Here is a 17,489-nt window from a genome sequence, read left to right as displayed (position 1 = left end):
ATATGGAAGGTAAAATTATGTATAATCATACCTGATAATTTTCTTTCCATTAATCATAGCTGATCAATCCATAGCCCCTCCCAGATATCTGTACTGTTTTTATTCTGGTTGCATTTCAGGTTCAAGTTTAGTCTTCAGTTACTTCAGAAAGACTTCGTGTTCAAGTTTTTTCACTTGGATTCTTCAAGAGTTGAGACGAGTTTGTGTTACAGTGAGCTGCTGCATTCCTCTCCCCCCCGTTTTACGGGGCTGGATTGAGACATAAATTCTGGCGGCACTCCCTCCCGCTTCGTGCGGCTGTAGGGCAGCTTTGTACCCCTCCCGCTTCGGCGGTGTTAGGGTCAGTCAGCTCCTCCCGCGGTTGCGGTTGCAGGATAAGCCAGATCCCCCCGCATCGGCGGGTGTGGTGTCCCTCCCCCGCTCCGCGGGGATGAGCTGGACGGATTCCCCTCCCCCACTTGTGTGGGGATGAGCTGGGTTAATTCCCCTCCCCCGTTTCGGCGGTGGTGAGCTGGGCAGAGTGTCCCTTCGTGGGTGTAATTCTCTAAGTGCTGAGTCCTGCGGATGGAGCTTTGATATCGACATACTGAGGAGTTTCCGGCAGCACATGACCACATATAGGGAGGCAAAAGTTTGCTCTCTATCTCCACCTGCTGGTAGATGGACACAACCCACCAGTCTATGGATTGATCAGCTATGATTAATGGAAAGAAAATTATCAGGTATGATTATACATAATTTTACCATGATTAAGAACCAGAGTTGTGGAGTCAGAATCGGAGTCAGAAACAATTTTGGCTGGAGTTGGTAAGAATGTACCGACTCTGACTCCAGCTTCAAAATAATTGCATATTTTCATTTGACAGTTTTTTTTTTTTTGTTCAAGTTCTTTGTTCAGACTTCAAATAAATATATTTTGTACATAAATATCCTATTTTTCTGTAATCAAATTTCTCTTAGATTTACTAATACGTAGTAGGAGTCCAAGTTTGGGTCAGACCGTAGAAAAATAGAGTCGACGACAGGTTAATGAATAGACTCCATAGCCTTGTTATTAACATGTATTTGTGGATTTCTGCAGGGTGCTGTACCCAGGCTATCAAACAAAATTAAGACAGTAAAAGTCAGTAAAGTGTATGTGGGAGGCCATACTTAAGGACAGGGCAGCTGATAGAAACAGGTGGTATTAGGCAAGCCTATTAGACAAGAGTCCTTTTGACTGAAAGTTTGGCAGGGAAGAGGTTTCTTGGACATTAGTTTACTCTAACGAAACTATGTTAATATGGCCAGTATAAAAGGATGGGCTTATCATAAAATTTTGTACAAAAACTATTTAAAAGTAAGTTTCATGATGCTCCCTTCTCTCTGCTGCTCTATCTCATTGGATTTACTCTTGTGAATAGAATATAAATACTCTATTTATGCACATCAGTGGGCTGTCTTGTTATATAAAAGTTGTTGTTTTTTTTTACTAATCCATAATTTGAGTAAATGAAGCTCTAATTGTTTTAGCGCAATACTTCATGTAGAATGAGTGAGAACTTGGAAATGACTGATGTGCAGTCCATTCAAAAGTATGATATTTTGCAAGACTGAGACATCTTGTAATGTGTGAATTGTTTCTATGCCGTTGACATGGTGAGGGATGAGAGCTTCTGCCTACCCTAAAAGAACCCCCGCCAGTAAAAGGCTTTTAAAAAAACAAATAAGGAAATGACCGTGCAGTAAGTTAAACACTTGCCGCACGGCCATTTCCTGGAGGAACCCTACAGCCTCCTATTTAGAAGACAGTATGGGCTCTGGTGGTAGCCTAGTGTCAACCAGGCAGCACCAATTACCAGCAGGCATGCCCCCAGTGCTAGAAAGTTTAAAACATATTTTCTAGCACCAGAATTGGTTCACGGCAGGAGTTGTAACTACCACCAGGCTCCCTAGGAGCCCGGGGTAGGGTCTAATTGCCACACACCAAGCCAACACAACCACCCTTTTGTAAAAGGGCCTCATAATTTCTCTGCTTTGAAGTAATACGAACTGCTTACACACACTGGCTACATGAAAAATGTTGAGTTGGCATATGTTTTTGGTGAGGCCATAGGTGTTCTAATCAAGATAGATGTTGCAACACACTGAAGTAATGCAACACAATAGAAAAAGTGGTGTTAAAATGCCTATTTTAGATGTTACCAAAAATATGCAAAACTGAAAATATTTTGTGATCCCTCATCTATGAAAACTGCTAAGAATGCTTTGTAGTCATTTTGACTTTGAATTTAATAATATTTACAGATTACTGTAACTTCTGTGCATCTGATTATTTTCAAAACAGCTCAGCGATCTGCTCAAGAACTTCCTCAGATTGAGAAATATAACATCAACAGTTGTTCTGTAAATGGTGGCGTTGAAATGGTTGTAACGGGCTCTAATTTCCTTCCTGACTCAAAAATTATATTTTTTGAAAAAGGACAAGGTAAGAGAACGTTTTGCATTCATCTGTCAACATGTGTCTTGATTGCAGAGAGGATACCCTCATACAGTTTTTCTTTCTTATCCACACAATATACCATAATAAGCTCTCACTGTATTATCCTCGTACATTTCACAATTGGCCTGGGAATGTTTCTGTTCTTTAAATTCCAAAATCCCCACTCCCTGTTGTTAAGATTAGATAGCAAAATGTGTATGTGCCATGATATGATTAAAGATGGAGGTGCTAAGCATTCAGATAGTAATCATGTTTATTTTTATAATTGCTCTTGAATTAAGCTCTCTTTGTAGAAATACTATCTAGCATCAGTCATTTAGGACGTCGGAGCAGTTGGAAATAACATATAGGGAGGAGCATGGAGTGAGCCAAAATGCTTGATTCTAAGGTCTTGTGCAACTGCTTTCTTTAATCTTTTTAACAGTAAGCAGTTTTACAAATTCTTTTCTTAATTGCATATTCTAAAGTTCAAGTATACAGTGAAGATAACTTATCCAAAATAAGGAAAGCTGATATGTTTCCTCATGTTATATCTAATAGAAACTAATCTATCATCAGCAAAGAGTCCATTCAATAGTGATCACCAAATTGGACTTCAGTGTATCAATATATAAAAATAAGTTAGTGTGGGAAATATATGTGCATAAGTATCAGCACCAGCATAACAATCCATTATAAGTATATCAGTCCACTTTTCAAAAGTTCTATAAAGTATCCCACTATTTCAAATCTACATGTGTATAGATGTTTATTTTGCAAACTTCATAACACATGTCCCACAAAACGTATCCATACAAGAACAGCACCCATCAAATTACAGACTAACCTTTGAGGGCCTTCTTCAGACAAGAGCCGCATCATTTCTGAAATATTATATGGTCATAATAAAATGTTTGAATTAGATAAAATTTTATCACCGTTCCCTTAGGCACTGTGTCAGCAACCAGAAATAGAGCCCCAAGGAACAGTGGCAAGGCATGGTAGCTCCACCTGCCTGATTCAGCTTCCAATGGGCAAGGGGTCCCACAGGGCCCTGGGTATTCTGGAAGCCCTGTGAGCAAAATGGATGCAGGCCTGTGTAGGGCAACCCTTGGCAAAGGAGTGCCCTTCATTCTCTGAGGGTCAGGGAGCCGTTACCTCACCTCAGACTATAAACTGCCCTTTCCCTAAGACAAAGAAGCTGAGAACACTCATAGGGATTCTGGTCAGGGGTCAGGATCACACCTAACCGGCATCCTCTTTTGGGGGGGGGGGGGTGCATGGGAAGCTCTGACAGGTGAATTGTCAGGGTCTCCATTGGAGAAGATACCAGCCCCTGAGGACCTGTTCCTGGCAGAGAAAGCACTCCCCCAGTGGTTTGCCTTTTTAGGCAAGAAGAGTTCGTGCAGCTCATTGATTGTGTCTCTGAGGCCCCTGTGCATTCAAACCCTGCCTCTATCAGAGCCTTCAGATGGGAAGCCCATTTTGGAAGGTCTCAGAAGGCTTGTCAAGGCCATCCCCTTGCATATAGCCCTATCCCAGGTGGTTTTACTGGAATGGAAAGCCCCAGAGCATACTCTTGAGGTCCCAAACTACTAGGCAGGCTCTGCTCACTGCCAAGAGTGGAATTAAATAGGGTGTTCAGGCTCTCCAAGGTGTGGATACATTTTAGTCACTGTGTTGATCAAGAAGGTGATCATTGTGGTAGAACGTGGGTTAACATTGAAGGATGCTAACAACAGGAAGGTAAAGCAGCTGCTGAAGCAAGCATTCGCCTTCTGTGCCTGTTACATCCAGGCTTTGGTGTTTGGAAGCTAAGTGGCCCATGCATTGCTGCACTGGGAGCAGCAACTCCTAGAATTGACCCTCCTGGATTCTGGAGCAGCATTTCTGGGGGATGCCCTTTATGATCTAGTACATATTTCCTCCTGTTCCTTGGTTTATGTAGTAGTGTGTCCAAGGTGGTTGTGGGTGAGGTACTGGGTGGCTGATGCAGACTCTTAATGTGTGCTTGATAAGCTTACCTTCAGGGGCCGCCTTCTCTTTGGAGAAGCTGGTGAAGGACATTGGAGTGGTTCAGTTTTCAGCAACTCCCTGAAGACCACCTGCAGGTCAAACCTCAGTCTTGTGGGACCAGAGCACACAAGACAGGGGTTGGAACCGCTTTGATAGGCAGCCCTCAGGAACCTTTCAGAACCAGAGGACCCAGAAAAGGGGGCTGCCGTTCAAAGGGGGGGTCCCTCAGAGACCATGAGATGCAAAGTCTTCAGCCTCTGCTGTCACTGGTAATTGCTTTGAATGACGATCTGCCAGGCCTTTTTGTGGTGCCCTGAGGGGTTGGGGGGGGGAGAGACTTGTGTTTTACTACAAGTGGGCCTGCATCACCTCCAACCAGGGGTCTTGGAGGTTGTATGTAAAGGTTATACCCTGGAATTTGCAGAACCTGTTTCCAATGTCTTTATGCTTTTACCGTGCAACCTGGACACTAAAATGGGGACCATCCAGCTCATGCTTCAAAAGCTTCTACAGCTCAGGTTGGTAGAGCCAGTTTCCCTTCAGAAGGCAGGGTGTGGGTGTTACTTTACTTTGTGGTTCCAAAGAAGGGTGGGCTCATACTGGACCATCCTGGATCTCAAAGGCATCAATGCCTCCCTTCATACTTCTGGGGGGAGGGGCATAATGCGGAGTGTAGCTTTCATTTACATGGATGATATCCATGTTCTCTGCACTTTAAATTCAATGGACCCCCCCTTCAAATTCAGGACATCAACTCTAACCTGTACCTTGTAACAACTTAGCTACAGGGTAATAAGCTAGTCCTGAACCCTAGTAAATCTAAAAACTCTTATTTCTACAAAAGGCAAGACTCAAACATTGATTCACCCTATATTACTCTGTTCCACCTCTGTTTCATTAGTACCATCCACAAAACGTCTAGGTGTCATCTTTGATACTTCTCTTGCTTTCTCATCCCAGGTATCTGCCATTGTTAAGCGTTCATTCTTCAAACTCCATTGTATTTGCTCTATCCCAAAGTTGCTTGATCCCTCTGCCTTTAATACTCTTGCCCACTCCTTAGTCGTCTCTCAGTTAGATTATTGTAATACCTCTATAAGGGCATTAAGGTAAAGGACCTTCACTACTTGCAGATCGTACAGAATACCTCTATAAAGTTGATTATGGAACATAGGAAATTTGACCACGTAAATCCCCTTCTCAAATCTGTGCACTTGCTCTCCCTGTCCCACTGTATTGACTACAAGATCCTGCTCCACGTTTTTAAGATTTGTACTTTGGGTGAACCCAGGTTTCATACATGTCACTTGGTCCCCTGCTGTCCCCCTCTATCCCTCAGATCCTCATAACAGTGTTTGCTCCAAACTCCATCTGTTCATGTGCTCTCCCACGCCACCATTAAGAATTCCATCTTCTCCCCCCCTCCCCCCCCCCCCTTTTAGTCTAGCGAAGGCATCCTGGACTTGTTTTCAAGGTTAGTGGTGGAAGTGGCACATCTTCGCAAACAGGGAATATGGGTACACCTGCACCTGGACAGTTGGCTGGTTCTGGCCAACTAAGAGGCTTCCTCAAGGGAGTTTATGGCGGAAATGATCCTGCTTCTCAAGTGACTAGGATGAGTTGTCAGAGCCATTTGACTCCTTTCCAGGAACTGGAGTACCTGGAAGTGTGCTTTGAAGTGGGATGCAGTTTTACTCCCAGAAGCAGGCCCTCTCTGTTCTAGAGGATATGAGAAGCTGTAAAAAGTCCCGCACTCAAGGAGGTTTTACACTTTCTCATTTCCATGGCAGCTATGCTGAAAGTGGTGTCATAGCCATGGGCTCATTTATGGGCTCTCCCAATGGACACACAGTTCTCAGCAGTTCAGCTTCCTCTTCTAGTTTCCTTGCAGTAGGATCTTGCCTGGTGGGATAATCTTTACCTTCTCCTCAGAAGTTCCCTTGAATCCTTCTGAATGGACTATAGTGACTACAAATACAAGCATGTAGGGGTTACTATGATGTTTTGCAGAAATTTCCATGCTCCTGTAAACATTTAGCACATTCTGTCTAAAAATACAACTCAAATTCCTAAAGCAGGAGTTTGTTCTATAGATCTGCACAACATACTCTACACTTTCAATGTGAAAGAATTACTTTTTGAATATTTCTATAATTTAAGGTTAATCAAAAATCTTTATTACTCAATATTTGGTAGAAGTCTGTTTTGCAGAAATGCCAGCCATGAATCCTTTAGAATAAGAATCTACCAGTTTTGTACAATAGTACAGTTTTTGCTCGTTCTTGGCAGAATAGCTCAAGCTATTTTTAAGTTTACTTGTGATCTGTGGAATGCAGACTTCAAGTCTTACCACATATTTTCTGTTGGGCTTTGCCTGTGCTTTGACTGGGCCACTGCAGGACATTCACTCTTACTGAGCCATTCCATTGTTGACAGTTCTTTGTTTGGGATCATCATCAGCTGAAAGATGAAAATTCTCCTCAGCCCCAGGTTTTATTGCAAGATCTCTCCTTGGATCTTAACCCTCCATATCTTCACTGCTACATTTTCCCAGTCTCATCCAGAGACTTCTCTGATTCTGGTAAAGTAAGTTAATCATCACAGCGACCTTTCTCAGCAGTTTCCTTAAAAGAGCTACTGGTTTTAGAAGAACAGCCTGATCAAGGCAGTAACTTGGTGGTATCAAACTTTTTCCTCTTTACAATGATGGTCTTAAGAGCACCCCAGGCTGCTGAAATTTTCTTACAGCTTTCCTTTAACCCCAGTTTGTGACCTTTAAATAACTTTGTCCTGGAGTTCTTTCAACAGCTCCATGTTCAGCATGTTTGCATTTTGCTTCAGATTTATTTATTTATTTTTATTTATTTATTGCATTTGTATCCCACATTATCCCACCTCTTTGCAGGCGCAATGTGGCTTACAATACATCATGGGTACTGGAAATAGAAGTGAATATACATTAGGTTTACAGAAGGTTTGTGTTACATGGTGGTGAATTATATAATGGTGTTAAAGCAAAAGACATTATAAGACAGTACTAGAAGTTCAAAATATTATACAGTTACACATGTTGATCTTTGTGATATATCTTGTCGAAGAGATAGGTTTTTAATAGTTTGCGGAAATTGGTCAGTTCATAGACCGTTTTCAAGTTGCGTGGCAGCGCATTCCAGAGCTGCGTGCTCGTAAAGGAAAAGGTAGATGCATGCATTGATTTGTATTTCAAACCCTTACACTTGGGAGGATGAAGAATGAGGGGTGTACGGGAAGATTTTTTTGCGTTCCTGGGTGGTAGTTCTATTAGATCTGACATGTAGGCTGGGGCGTTACCATGGATGATTTTATGGACTAAAGTGCAAAGTTTGAATGTGATGCGTTCTTTTAGTGGGAGCCAGTGTAGTTTTTCTCGTAAGGGTTTCGCACTTTCATATTTTGGTGTGCCGAATATTAGTCTGGCTGCCGTATTCTGAGCTGTCTGGAGTTTTTTTGAGTATTTGCTCTTTACAGCCAGCGTAGAGTGAGTTACAATAGTCCAGATGACTGAGTACCAGTGATTGTACCAGATTGCGGAAGACAATCCTTGGAAAAAATGGTCTGACTCTTTTTAGTTTCCACATTGAATGAAACATCTTTTTGGTTATGTTATTTGCATGGTTCTCAAGTGTTAGATGTAGATCAATGGTGTCTCCGAGGATTTTCAGGGTGTCCGAAACTGGTAGATTTAGTTTAGGTGTGTTGATGGTGGTAAATATATTCTTATTGTATTGCGAGGTGAGTACCAGGCACTGGGTTTTCTCAGCATTGAGTTTCAGCTGAAATGCATCTGCCCAGGAATTCATAATATGTAGGCTTTGCTTGATTTCATTGGAGATTTCCCTTAAATCTTCATGGAATGGGATGAAGATCGTTACATCGTCAGCGTATACATATGGGTTTAGGTTCTGATTCGATAGTAATTTGGCCAAGGGTGTCATCATTAGGTTGAATATGGTCGGTGAGAGGGGGGATCCCTGTGGAACTCCACATTCAGGTTTCCATGTCGCTGATGTAATCGAGTTTGAAGTCACTTGATATGAGCGTGTAGTGAGGAACCCTTTAAACCAATTGAGAACGTTGCCTCCAATTCCGAAATATTCGAGGATGTGTAATAAAATTCCATGGTCAACCATGTCGAATGCACTTGACATGTCGAATTGTAGCAGTAGAATGTTGTTGCCGTTTGCTATCAGTTGTTTGAATTTGTTCATGAGCGTGACTAGTACGGTTTCAGTACTGGGATTAGAGCGAAATCCTGATTGAGAATCGTGTAATATCGAGAACTTGTTTATATAGTCTGTGAGTTGTTTGGTCACTATGCCTTCTGTTATTTTAGTAATTAAGGGGATGGATGCTACTGGTCTATAGTTCGTTAGTTCATTTGCATTTTTCTTTGCATCCTTGGGTATAGGGGTGAGTAAAATGTTACCTTTTTCCCTTGGGAAGAGTCTATTTTGTAGCATATAGTTTATGTGGTTTGTTAGGTCTTTTATAAATTATTGAGGGGCCGATTTCATGAGGTTGTTTGGGCATATATCTAGTTTGCAGTGAGATTTGGCGAATCTTTTAAGCGTTTGTGAGATAAGATCTTCCGGTAGTATTGTGAATTCTGTCCAGATTCTGTCTGCTGGATATATTCCATGGTCTGGGTCTAGGCAGTCCAGGAGTGTGCTGTATTCGGTGTGGCTGACAGGTATTTTAAGTCGCAGTTGTATGATTTTCTCCTTAAAGTACTTCGCCAAGTCGTCGGCTCCCGGTATGTCTTTGCTGTTGCGAGACTGGGAGAATGGGCGTGCAAGTGGCAGATGAAGTTCAATGTTGACAAGTGCAAAGTGATGCATGTGGGTAAGAGGAACCCGAATTATAGCTACGTCTTGCAAGGTTCCGCGTTAGGAGTTACGGATCAAGAAAGGGATCTGGGTGTCGTCGTCGATGATACGCTGAAACCTTCTGCTCAGTGTGCTGCTGCGGCTAGGAAAGCGAATAGAATGTTGGGTGTTATTAGGAAGGGTATGGAGTCCAGGTGTGCGGATGTTATAATGCCGTTGTATCGCTCCATGGTGCGACCGCACCTGGAGTATTGTGTTCAGTACTGGTCTCCGTATCTCAAAAAGATATAGTAGAATTGGAAAAGGTACAGCGAAGGGCGACGAAAATGATAGTGGGGATGGGACGACTTTCCTATGAAGAGAGGCTGAGAAGGCTAGGGCTTTTCAGCTTGGAGAAGAGACGGCTGAGGGGAGATATGATAGAAGTGTATAAAATAATGAGTGGAATGGATCGAGTGGATGTGAAGCGACTGTTCACGCTATCCAAAAATACTAGGACTAGAGGGCATGAGTTGAAGCTACAGTGTGGTAAATTTAAAACGAATCGGAGAAAATTTTTCTTCACCCAACGTGTAATTAGACTCTGGAATTCGTTGCCGGAGAACGTGGTACGGGCGGTTAGCTTGACGGAGTTTAAAAAGGGGTTAGATAGATTCCTAAAGGACAAGTCCATAGACCGCTATTAAATGGACTTGGAAAAATTCCGCATTTTTAGGTATAACTTGTCTGGAATGTTTTTATGTTTGGGGAGCGTGCCAGGTGCCCTTGACCTGGATTGGCCACTGTCGGTGACAGGATGCTGGGCTAGATGGACCTTTGGTCTTTCCCAGTATGGCACTACTTATGTACTTATGGTGACTAGAGTGGTGTCTAATAATTTATTTACAAGTTGGAAGAGTTTGTGTGTGTCTTTGTAGTTTGGTCCAATTTCAGTTTTGTAGTATTGTCTTTTGGTTTGTCTTATGGTATATTTGTATTTCCTTCAGAGTTGCTTCCAGTCGTTAAGTGTGGGATCGTCTTTCTTTTTGTTCCAAGCTCGTTCTAGTTTCTTAACTTGTGTTTTGAGTTTTTTCAGTTCTTCGTTGAACCATGGTATTGAGTTTTTTCTGTGCGATGTTCTGGTTTGGATTGGGGCAATGATGTCTAGTGTTAATTTACATCTGTTGTCCCAATTTGAGAGGAATTGAGTTATGTCTGTTTTTGTTGCCCAGCCGTCGTCGTAGATCTGTTGCCAGAATTTAACCGGATCTATTTTTCCTCTTGTGGTGTAGGTTTTTCGTATTTGTTTGTTAGGTAAGTCTTTCGTTCTCCATTGGAGGGTTATATGTGCTTTGTAATGGTCTGACCACAGTGTAAGTGACCATTTTGTGTGTGTTAGTATAATGTTTGCGTCGTGGTCAAATTTGTATGTTATGAGGTCTAATGTGTGTCCTTTTTCGTGTGTTGGTTGCGTATTTTGTCCTTGTAGATCCCATAGTTGTAAGAACTCTCTACAGTCTTGGGTATTTGTTGTGGTGAGATCTTCCAGGTGTAGGTTAATATCTCCTATTATGATGAGGTTGGAGGAAGAGATGCATGTATTCGAGATAAAGTCCATGAAGTGCGTTTGGCAGTCTCGCCAGTTGCCTGGTGGTCTGTAAAATATAACTGCATTAAGGTGTTCCTTCAGTTTTGGGTGATTGATTCTTATGGAAGCGATTTCAAGTTGTGGCAGTATGGATTCAGCTATGTTTGTGATACTGAACTCAGATCTGTATATTATGGCTATTCCTCCTCCCCTTTTTCCATTTCTTGTCCAGTGTGTAATTTTATATCCTGGTGGGCATAGTTCTAGGATTATAGGATCTTGGAGGTTGTGGATCCAGGTTTCAGTGATGAAGAGGAAGTCCAGGTTGTCTGCAGTGATCCAGTCTGTTATATCCTCTGTCTTGGTCACTACTGATCTGGCGTTCACGTATCCAATTTGAATTGAATGGTAAGATTTGGTTAGGGGTTTTGAAGTCTTAATTTTTATTAATTGCCTGTTTTCCTGATGTCTAGTTTTGTTTTGTCCTTTCTTCCCTTTCTGTTGGTTGTTTCCATATATATTTGTTTTTCTTTTAGTTGATTGCTGTTCTTTTGTTCTAGTGTGCTGTATATGAATTGTCTGTAGGGTGAATGTGTTGTAGGTAGATTGGTGTTTGTGTTAGGGAGAGGAAGTAGATTATCATCATCAGTTTGTTGGTGTTCATGTTGGCTCTTGGTCTGAAATTAGTAATATGTGTTTAAAGTATATATCAGGTAGCAGATTGTGCCTCCTTATGACATTGTTGGATGTCTCATATCACAGAAACAGCTCGATTCTTCATCCAGGACTATTCAAATCTGCTCAGATTCTGTGGCTGGTTGCAGATGGGCCCTAGATAACTTATAGGCATCGTTAAGGCAATTTTTGAAATAGCTAAATTTGGGTTGCTGTGGCAAATAATGTGAAGACTTAATGCAATCAAGATTTTTTGGTTTCTTATTAATTTTTGAATATTTCTACAAGTATTTCGCATTGAAAGTGTAAATTGTGTTTGAAATTTCAAAATGGCTGAATGTGAAAAATGTACACAGTTGTTCTCAGAGGTCTTAGAGGTGAGGGATTTGGGATGAAGGTGGGCTCAGGCATTTTTTCAGTGAGGTGCAAAATGTCTTGCACAGTTAGGTTTGTATATTATAAATTAAAACTCTTCGCTGGTTAAATCTGTCTTACTGTGGGCCTATTTAGGTTGTCATAAAGCTATCAGGCCTTCCTATTTCAGATTATTGTAATGCTCTATATGTGGAGTTGACTAGTTGCCTACTATGACAGTTGCAGGTAGCCAATAATGCGACTGCTGTATTAATCTTCTCAGTACTGCACTGGTCTCTAGCACGTCCACTACTAGATTATTGCACTGGCAACCTGTTCAAGCCTGATCACAATTCAAGATAACTGTGCATGACATTTGGAGCTGTTCATGACAATGCCCCTAGATATCTGGCCCAGAAATTAGTGCCCTTCACTCTGAAAATTTGTGCTCTAACCAGAGGGGCTTACTGGAAGTCCCATCATTGCAAATCTTGCTGTGCGCTTGATGGAGGTCTGGAGCATTCTCAACAATAACACCCACGCTGTGGAACAAAATGCCTCCTTAATTACACCTGTAGAACATAAAGCACTAAAAATTTGGCTTTTGATCCATAATATCAGAATAGTGAATATAATGTGGTGGGTGTGGGGCTTTCTGTAGCTTTCATTTGATAGTAATAAAAGGTTTGGTTGAGATAGGTCAGGAATTAGGAAGAATGATTGTAACCAGGAAATGTTAAAAGTTTTATTAAAGAGGGTGGGAAAGGGAAGGTTTTGAATGGTGATTTCATTTGTGAAACACATCGATTGTTTTCATTAATATGTAGGCAGTATATAAAACCTTTTGTGTATAAATAAATAAAAAGGCTTTGCAAGACTCTGTATACTACAATCCTTCCATTATCGCATGTAGAACTGAACCAAAGACACACATATAAGAGATGGGGGTCAACTACTTAGGAGCTCCTGCACATGCCGAGAAAAATTTTAGGGGCCAATATTTAGTAGGGGAAAATATACTTAAATGGATAAGCCAGCTGATAACTGGCTTAACTCTAAGTTGCACTGCTGTATATGTGAGCCTAAACTTAAACAGGTAGAGAAGTTAGGGCTGTTCAGATTAGAAAAGAGACCACTGAGGGGGAAATATGATAGAGCTCTCCTAAAACCTTAGTCAAGTGGAAAGGGTAAATGGGAATCAATTGTTTACTCTTAAAAAAAAAAGTGCAGACTAGGAGACAGGCTGTGGAGTTACATAGTAATACTCCTAAAACAAATAGGAGGATTTATTTGGTGATGCAGAAGGTCCATCAAGCCCAATATCATGTTTTCAACAGTGGCCAGTCCAGGTCACACATAAATTTGCATTTGCATTTCTTCCTGTTCAGATGATAGTCTCATAATGCAGTATTTTTGAGAGATGTTGGCATTGTTCAGTAAGTCAGTGAGATGATCAGTAGATCTGTAAAGTATAAACTCTATTTAGTACTGATAAAGGCCTTACTGAATTATTTCTTAGGAGGAAAATTGCAGCTTAGTTATTTAATCAAATTATGTTTGTGTTCATTTCTTTTAACAGATGGACGGCCCCAATGGGAGGCAGAAGGGAAAATAATTAGGGAAAAATGTCAAGGGGTAAGATATTTAGTTTCATTGTCTTTAGGAAAAGTTATTTTGTAAGGAGTGAACTTTAATATTGCCTGTTTCTACCATGTTTCTCCATTTTATTTTTAACAGAACCACACATTTTTCCAAATAACTGTTAGCCTGTTTCATAACTTTAGACCAAGAACATGAATGCAGATAAAAACCATGTGGCTTATATAATCTAGTCAACCTGACAACAGTTTGAAAATATATTGTACACTATGTGTATGTCTCTCATAGTGATTGGAGAATTCAAAGAATTCAAATTTCTTAATCAAAAGGGAACCTCAATCTCCTCATAGGGTGAACATCAGCAATGTTTATCATAACCCTGTATAAAATAGGAGTAGAGTAATATCATAGCAGTGGCGTTCCGACGCTGGCTGACACCCGGGGCGGATCGCTGATGTGCCCCCCCCCCCCCCCCCCCCCCGGGGTGCAGTGCGCCCCCTCCCCAGTAACCTGTTCCGGGGCAGAGGGAGCAGTGAACACATGCGAACTCGGCGACAGGCACGCGCCATGGCACCCCCTCTCCCAGCGGCGTGCACCAGGGCCAGACTGCCCCCCCTTGGTACGCCACTGTATCATAGGTCCCAATGTAAAGAGGAAACAGGAGAAAAACAGATCAAAGTAAAAAAAACTCACACTTGTGTGAGGAAAACCAATTGATCTAAAAAACTCACTGTCCTCGTTATTAACAAAACCCAATCACCACAGGGAGACTAATACACATAACAGAAACTACACCCAAATATACGGGCAGCTCCTCCTCCCATACTAAACCCAACCAGACCTTGATACACTTCTACCCAAACAGACCCACTGTCACATATCAATCCTCTGTAGTAATTTAACTCTCGGCGGCCATTTTGAATATCGCCGAGACCGTCAGGCAGCATACAGGAGGACGGAGAGCAGCGCGCTGGGCAGGAAAGAGGGGGCTCTTTCCTGCCCCGACGTCACTAGACCACCAGGGAACATCGCTGACGTGAGTAGGGGAGGGCGATCCCGAACTCGGACAAGACGCACCGGAGCACCTAGGTTTTAGAGGAGGGAAAAAGGAAAAAAAAATTTTTTCCTATTTCCCTCCTCTAAAACCTAGGTGCGTCTTATAGTCCGAAAAATACGGTACCTGAATATATGTAAACCGCTTTGAATGTAGTTGCAAAAACCTCAGAAAGGTGGTATATCAAGTCCCATTTCCCTTCCCTTCAAGGGTACCATGAATTTGCCTTAGTTTTTCTGGATATTCTCCATCAAAGAGTATTTCAAGTTTGTAGGGTCTTCCCAATATCTAAATAAAGGATGAAGCAAAGAACATAAGAAATTGCCATACTAGGTCAGACAAAAGTTCCATCAAGCCGAGGAGCCAGTTTTCAACAATGGCCAATCCAGGTAAAGTACTTGACAGGATTCCAAAAAGATAGATTCTGCTTATTACAGGCATGAGTAGTGGCGTTCCTCAGATCCCCTTTAATAACAGTTTGTGGACCTCTCCTTCTGGGACTTGGCCAAACCTTTTTTTAAACCTACCTACAGTGACAACATTTACAACATCCTCTGGCAATGAATTTGAGCTTGCTATGACCTTGTTTTTCAAGTATCTGTCTGTGGAAAGCTTGTTTTCAGCTTCTCTTTTAGCCTGCCTTATTGAAGCTTTACGTCTAATTTTCCAGTGTTTGTGCTCTTTCCTATTTTCTTCATTTGGATCCACTTTCTTCTTTTTTTTTTTTTTTTTTATATACCCTTTTGGCTTTCTTAGCCTCTATTACTTCACCATTTCACCACACTAACAATTGTTTGACCCCTTCCACACCCTCCTATATTATTGATACCCAAATGTACCACAGTAGCAGACTTTTCCTCAGCACCTTGTAAAATCCTGTCTGATGGCACCAGACAGACAAATTACTTAGTGATCTTCACTCCTGCTAGCCACCAAGCTAGTTACATTCCTAATGACTGACTTGCCAAGTACAATAGCAACCTTAACCCTTCCCTTCTGGACACATTCCTTGGAAAAACATCCTCAGTGCAAGAGAATACGGCATCACCTGGAGGTCAAAGTGATTCTCTCTTCAGGTGACCTTGCTACTCTAAAGGTTGCCAGACTGGAAGTAAGATTGTTCTGTTCTAAAGGTCTTCTTTGTATACCTTCAGGTTTGCCTTTCTCGTTTCCAGAATCAGGTTTGTCATCTTAGATGCATAGACTCTTTCCACTGGATGCACACAAACCTGTTCAACAGCTGGTAGATATATGTGACCTACAAAAGACTAGATAGCCCCAATCTTCCTGCTGGACTATTGCCTATATCTTCATGCTGTTTATTTTTGGTTTGTTATTTTTTAGGCATGGGGATGCTTAATCCAGTTAAAGTGCCTTATTTTGTTTTGTTAGTTTTTCAGTGACCAACAAAAGGACTTCAATTAATCTATTAATATTAGAGTCAACTTCTTGATGTGAATCCCTAATTGCCCCTTGTTGTGAACCAACCTAATTAGGAGAAATTTTAACATTCTATATACCAAACTGAGCACTTCGGGAGAGTTGGAAGTCAAACACCACTGCTGAATACCTTATAGGAATTCCCGTGTCACACTTCTCAGAGGGAGAGCAGTACCCTTTTGCAAACCTTTACCCAGTAGACACTTTGGCCTGTATACTTAGAGGATTAATGTATTTCATTACTTTGCCTCTTCTATTCTTAAAAAAAACCAACAGATTTATCTCACTGGCTTTCTATCTCCTCTAAGCTTTAAGACCCACAGTTTCCTTGCAGACTAAAGCTCACCAGTCCTTCTTACCCACCAGCAAAGTCAGCTTCTGCTGTTACCACTCCCTTGGGAGTCCCACCAAATATTTATACCAGGAAATATCTCCTTTCTCCTGCTAACCATAGTTAGCTATATCTCTGCATTCTGGTGTTACCAGCCATATTGTTAACATGGATTCGTGGTCATTTCTCTATACTGAATGTATGGCTGCCTTGCCCAAAGTGCCAGGAATGCCCCCAACAGTTAATGCAGAGGATTTCTATCTAACTTGCCTTAACTTTTGGCTGTTAGTCCACATTGGCTGCAAAATCTTAGCACACCTCAGTAAAAAATTAGCTCCCCTCTCTTTCTTGTATTTTTTGCAACCCAGTTCATTAACCTTTTTTGTCATGAAGTCTTAGCTGCAAAACGCTGGACCACTTCTCGAGATTTGCTAAATTCTTCCTCATGGTCTTCATAGGTTAAATAAAATTACTATGAAACAGTCCTCACTTCACTGTTTTTTCAAGAATTTGCAATGTTGAATAATTAGAAACTGTAAAAATACATGAAGGTGTACATGAAAATAAGGATTTGTACGCAAAGCATATTGTTCATTAAGTCATTTGAGCATTGAGCCAAGGTTAGTGTTCAACAATCGAACAATTGTTTTATTTTCTTTTTTTTTTAATATTGTAATGTTAGAGAGCAACACTGAGTTCTTTGACTGGCTTCATAATACTTCTGAGCTTTGCTCAGAGTAACAGTATATGGTATTGGTATTTGATCCTAAAAAGAAAATTTTGTGGTGAAAGATGATTTACTATCCATGCATTTCTTAGTGTTAACTTAGTAGATATGGCCCATCTGGTCTGCCCATCAAGATAAACAGTTTGTAAAGTCCAGGTAGCTTATAATGTATCTCATTACAAGAGAAACTTCCAGGTTTTGATTCAGACAGAAGTATAGAGCTACAGTGCATTAAAGTACATTAAATTCTTTTTGAGCTATTAAATGCTACAGTTAGTTGAATAAGACCAATTAGTTGGGATTTAAAAATGTGCTTAACAACCTTGTATGGTAGAAGGTATCCATGTCAATATTACAAGTACTGTTGCCTTTTGAAATTATAAAATTGAGAGGCTAGAAT

The 17,489-nt window shown here is 41.2% G+C and overlaps 1 protein-coding gene across 2 annotated transcripts in view; it reads left to right on the top strand.

Annotated features, from left to right (window-relative positions):
* NFATC3 (nuclear factor of activated T cells 3) overlaps positions 1 to 17,489 on the top strand; it is a 304,320-nt gene that overhangs the window by 246,189 nt on the left and 40,642 nt on the right. For both annotated transcript variants that reach the window (XM_030204303.1, XM_030204302.1), the window contains exons 6-7: positions 2,327 to 2,467; positions 13,518 to 13,573. In XM_030204303.1, coding sequence (XP_030060163.1) covers positions 2,327 to 2,467; positions 13,518 to 13,573 — 197 coding nt within the window. The remainder of the gene's footprint in view (positions 1 to 2,326; positions 2,468 to 13,517; positions 13,574 to 17,489) is intronic.

This window comes from Microcaecilia unicolor, chromosome 5 (genome assembly GCF_901765095.1).
Source record: "Microcaecilia unicolor chromosome 5, aMicUni1.1, whole genome shotgun sequence".
Classification (NCBI taxonomy): domain Eukaryota; kingdom Metazoa; phylum Chordata; class Amphibia; order Gymnophiona; family Siphonopidae; genus Microcaecilia; species Microcaecilia unicolor.
This window is presented reverse-complemented; position numbering and strand designations above follow the sequence as displayed.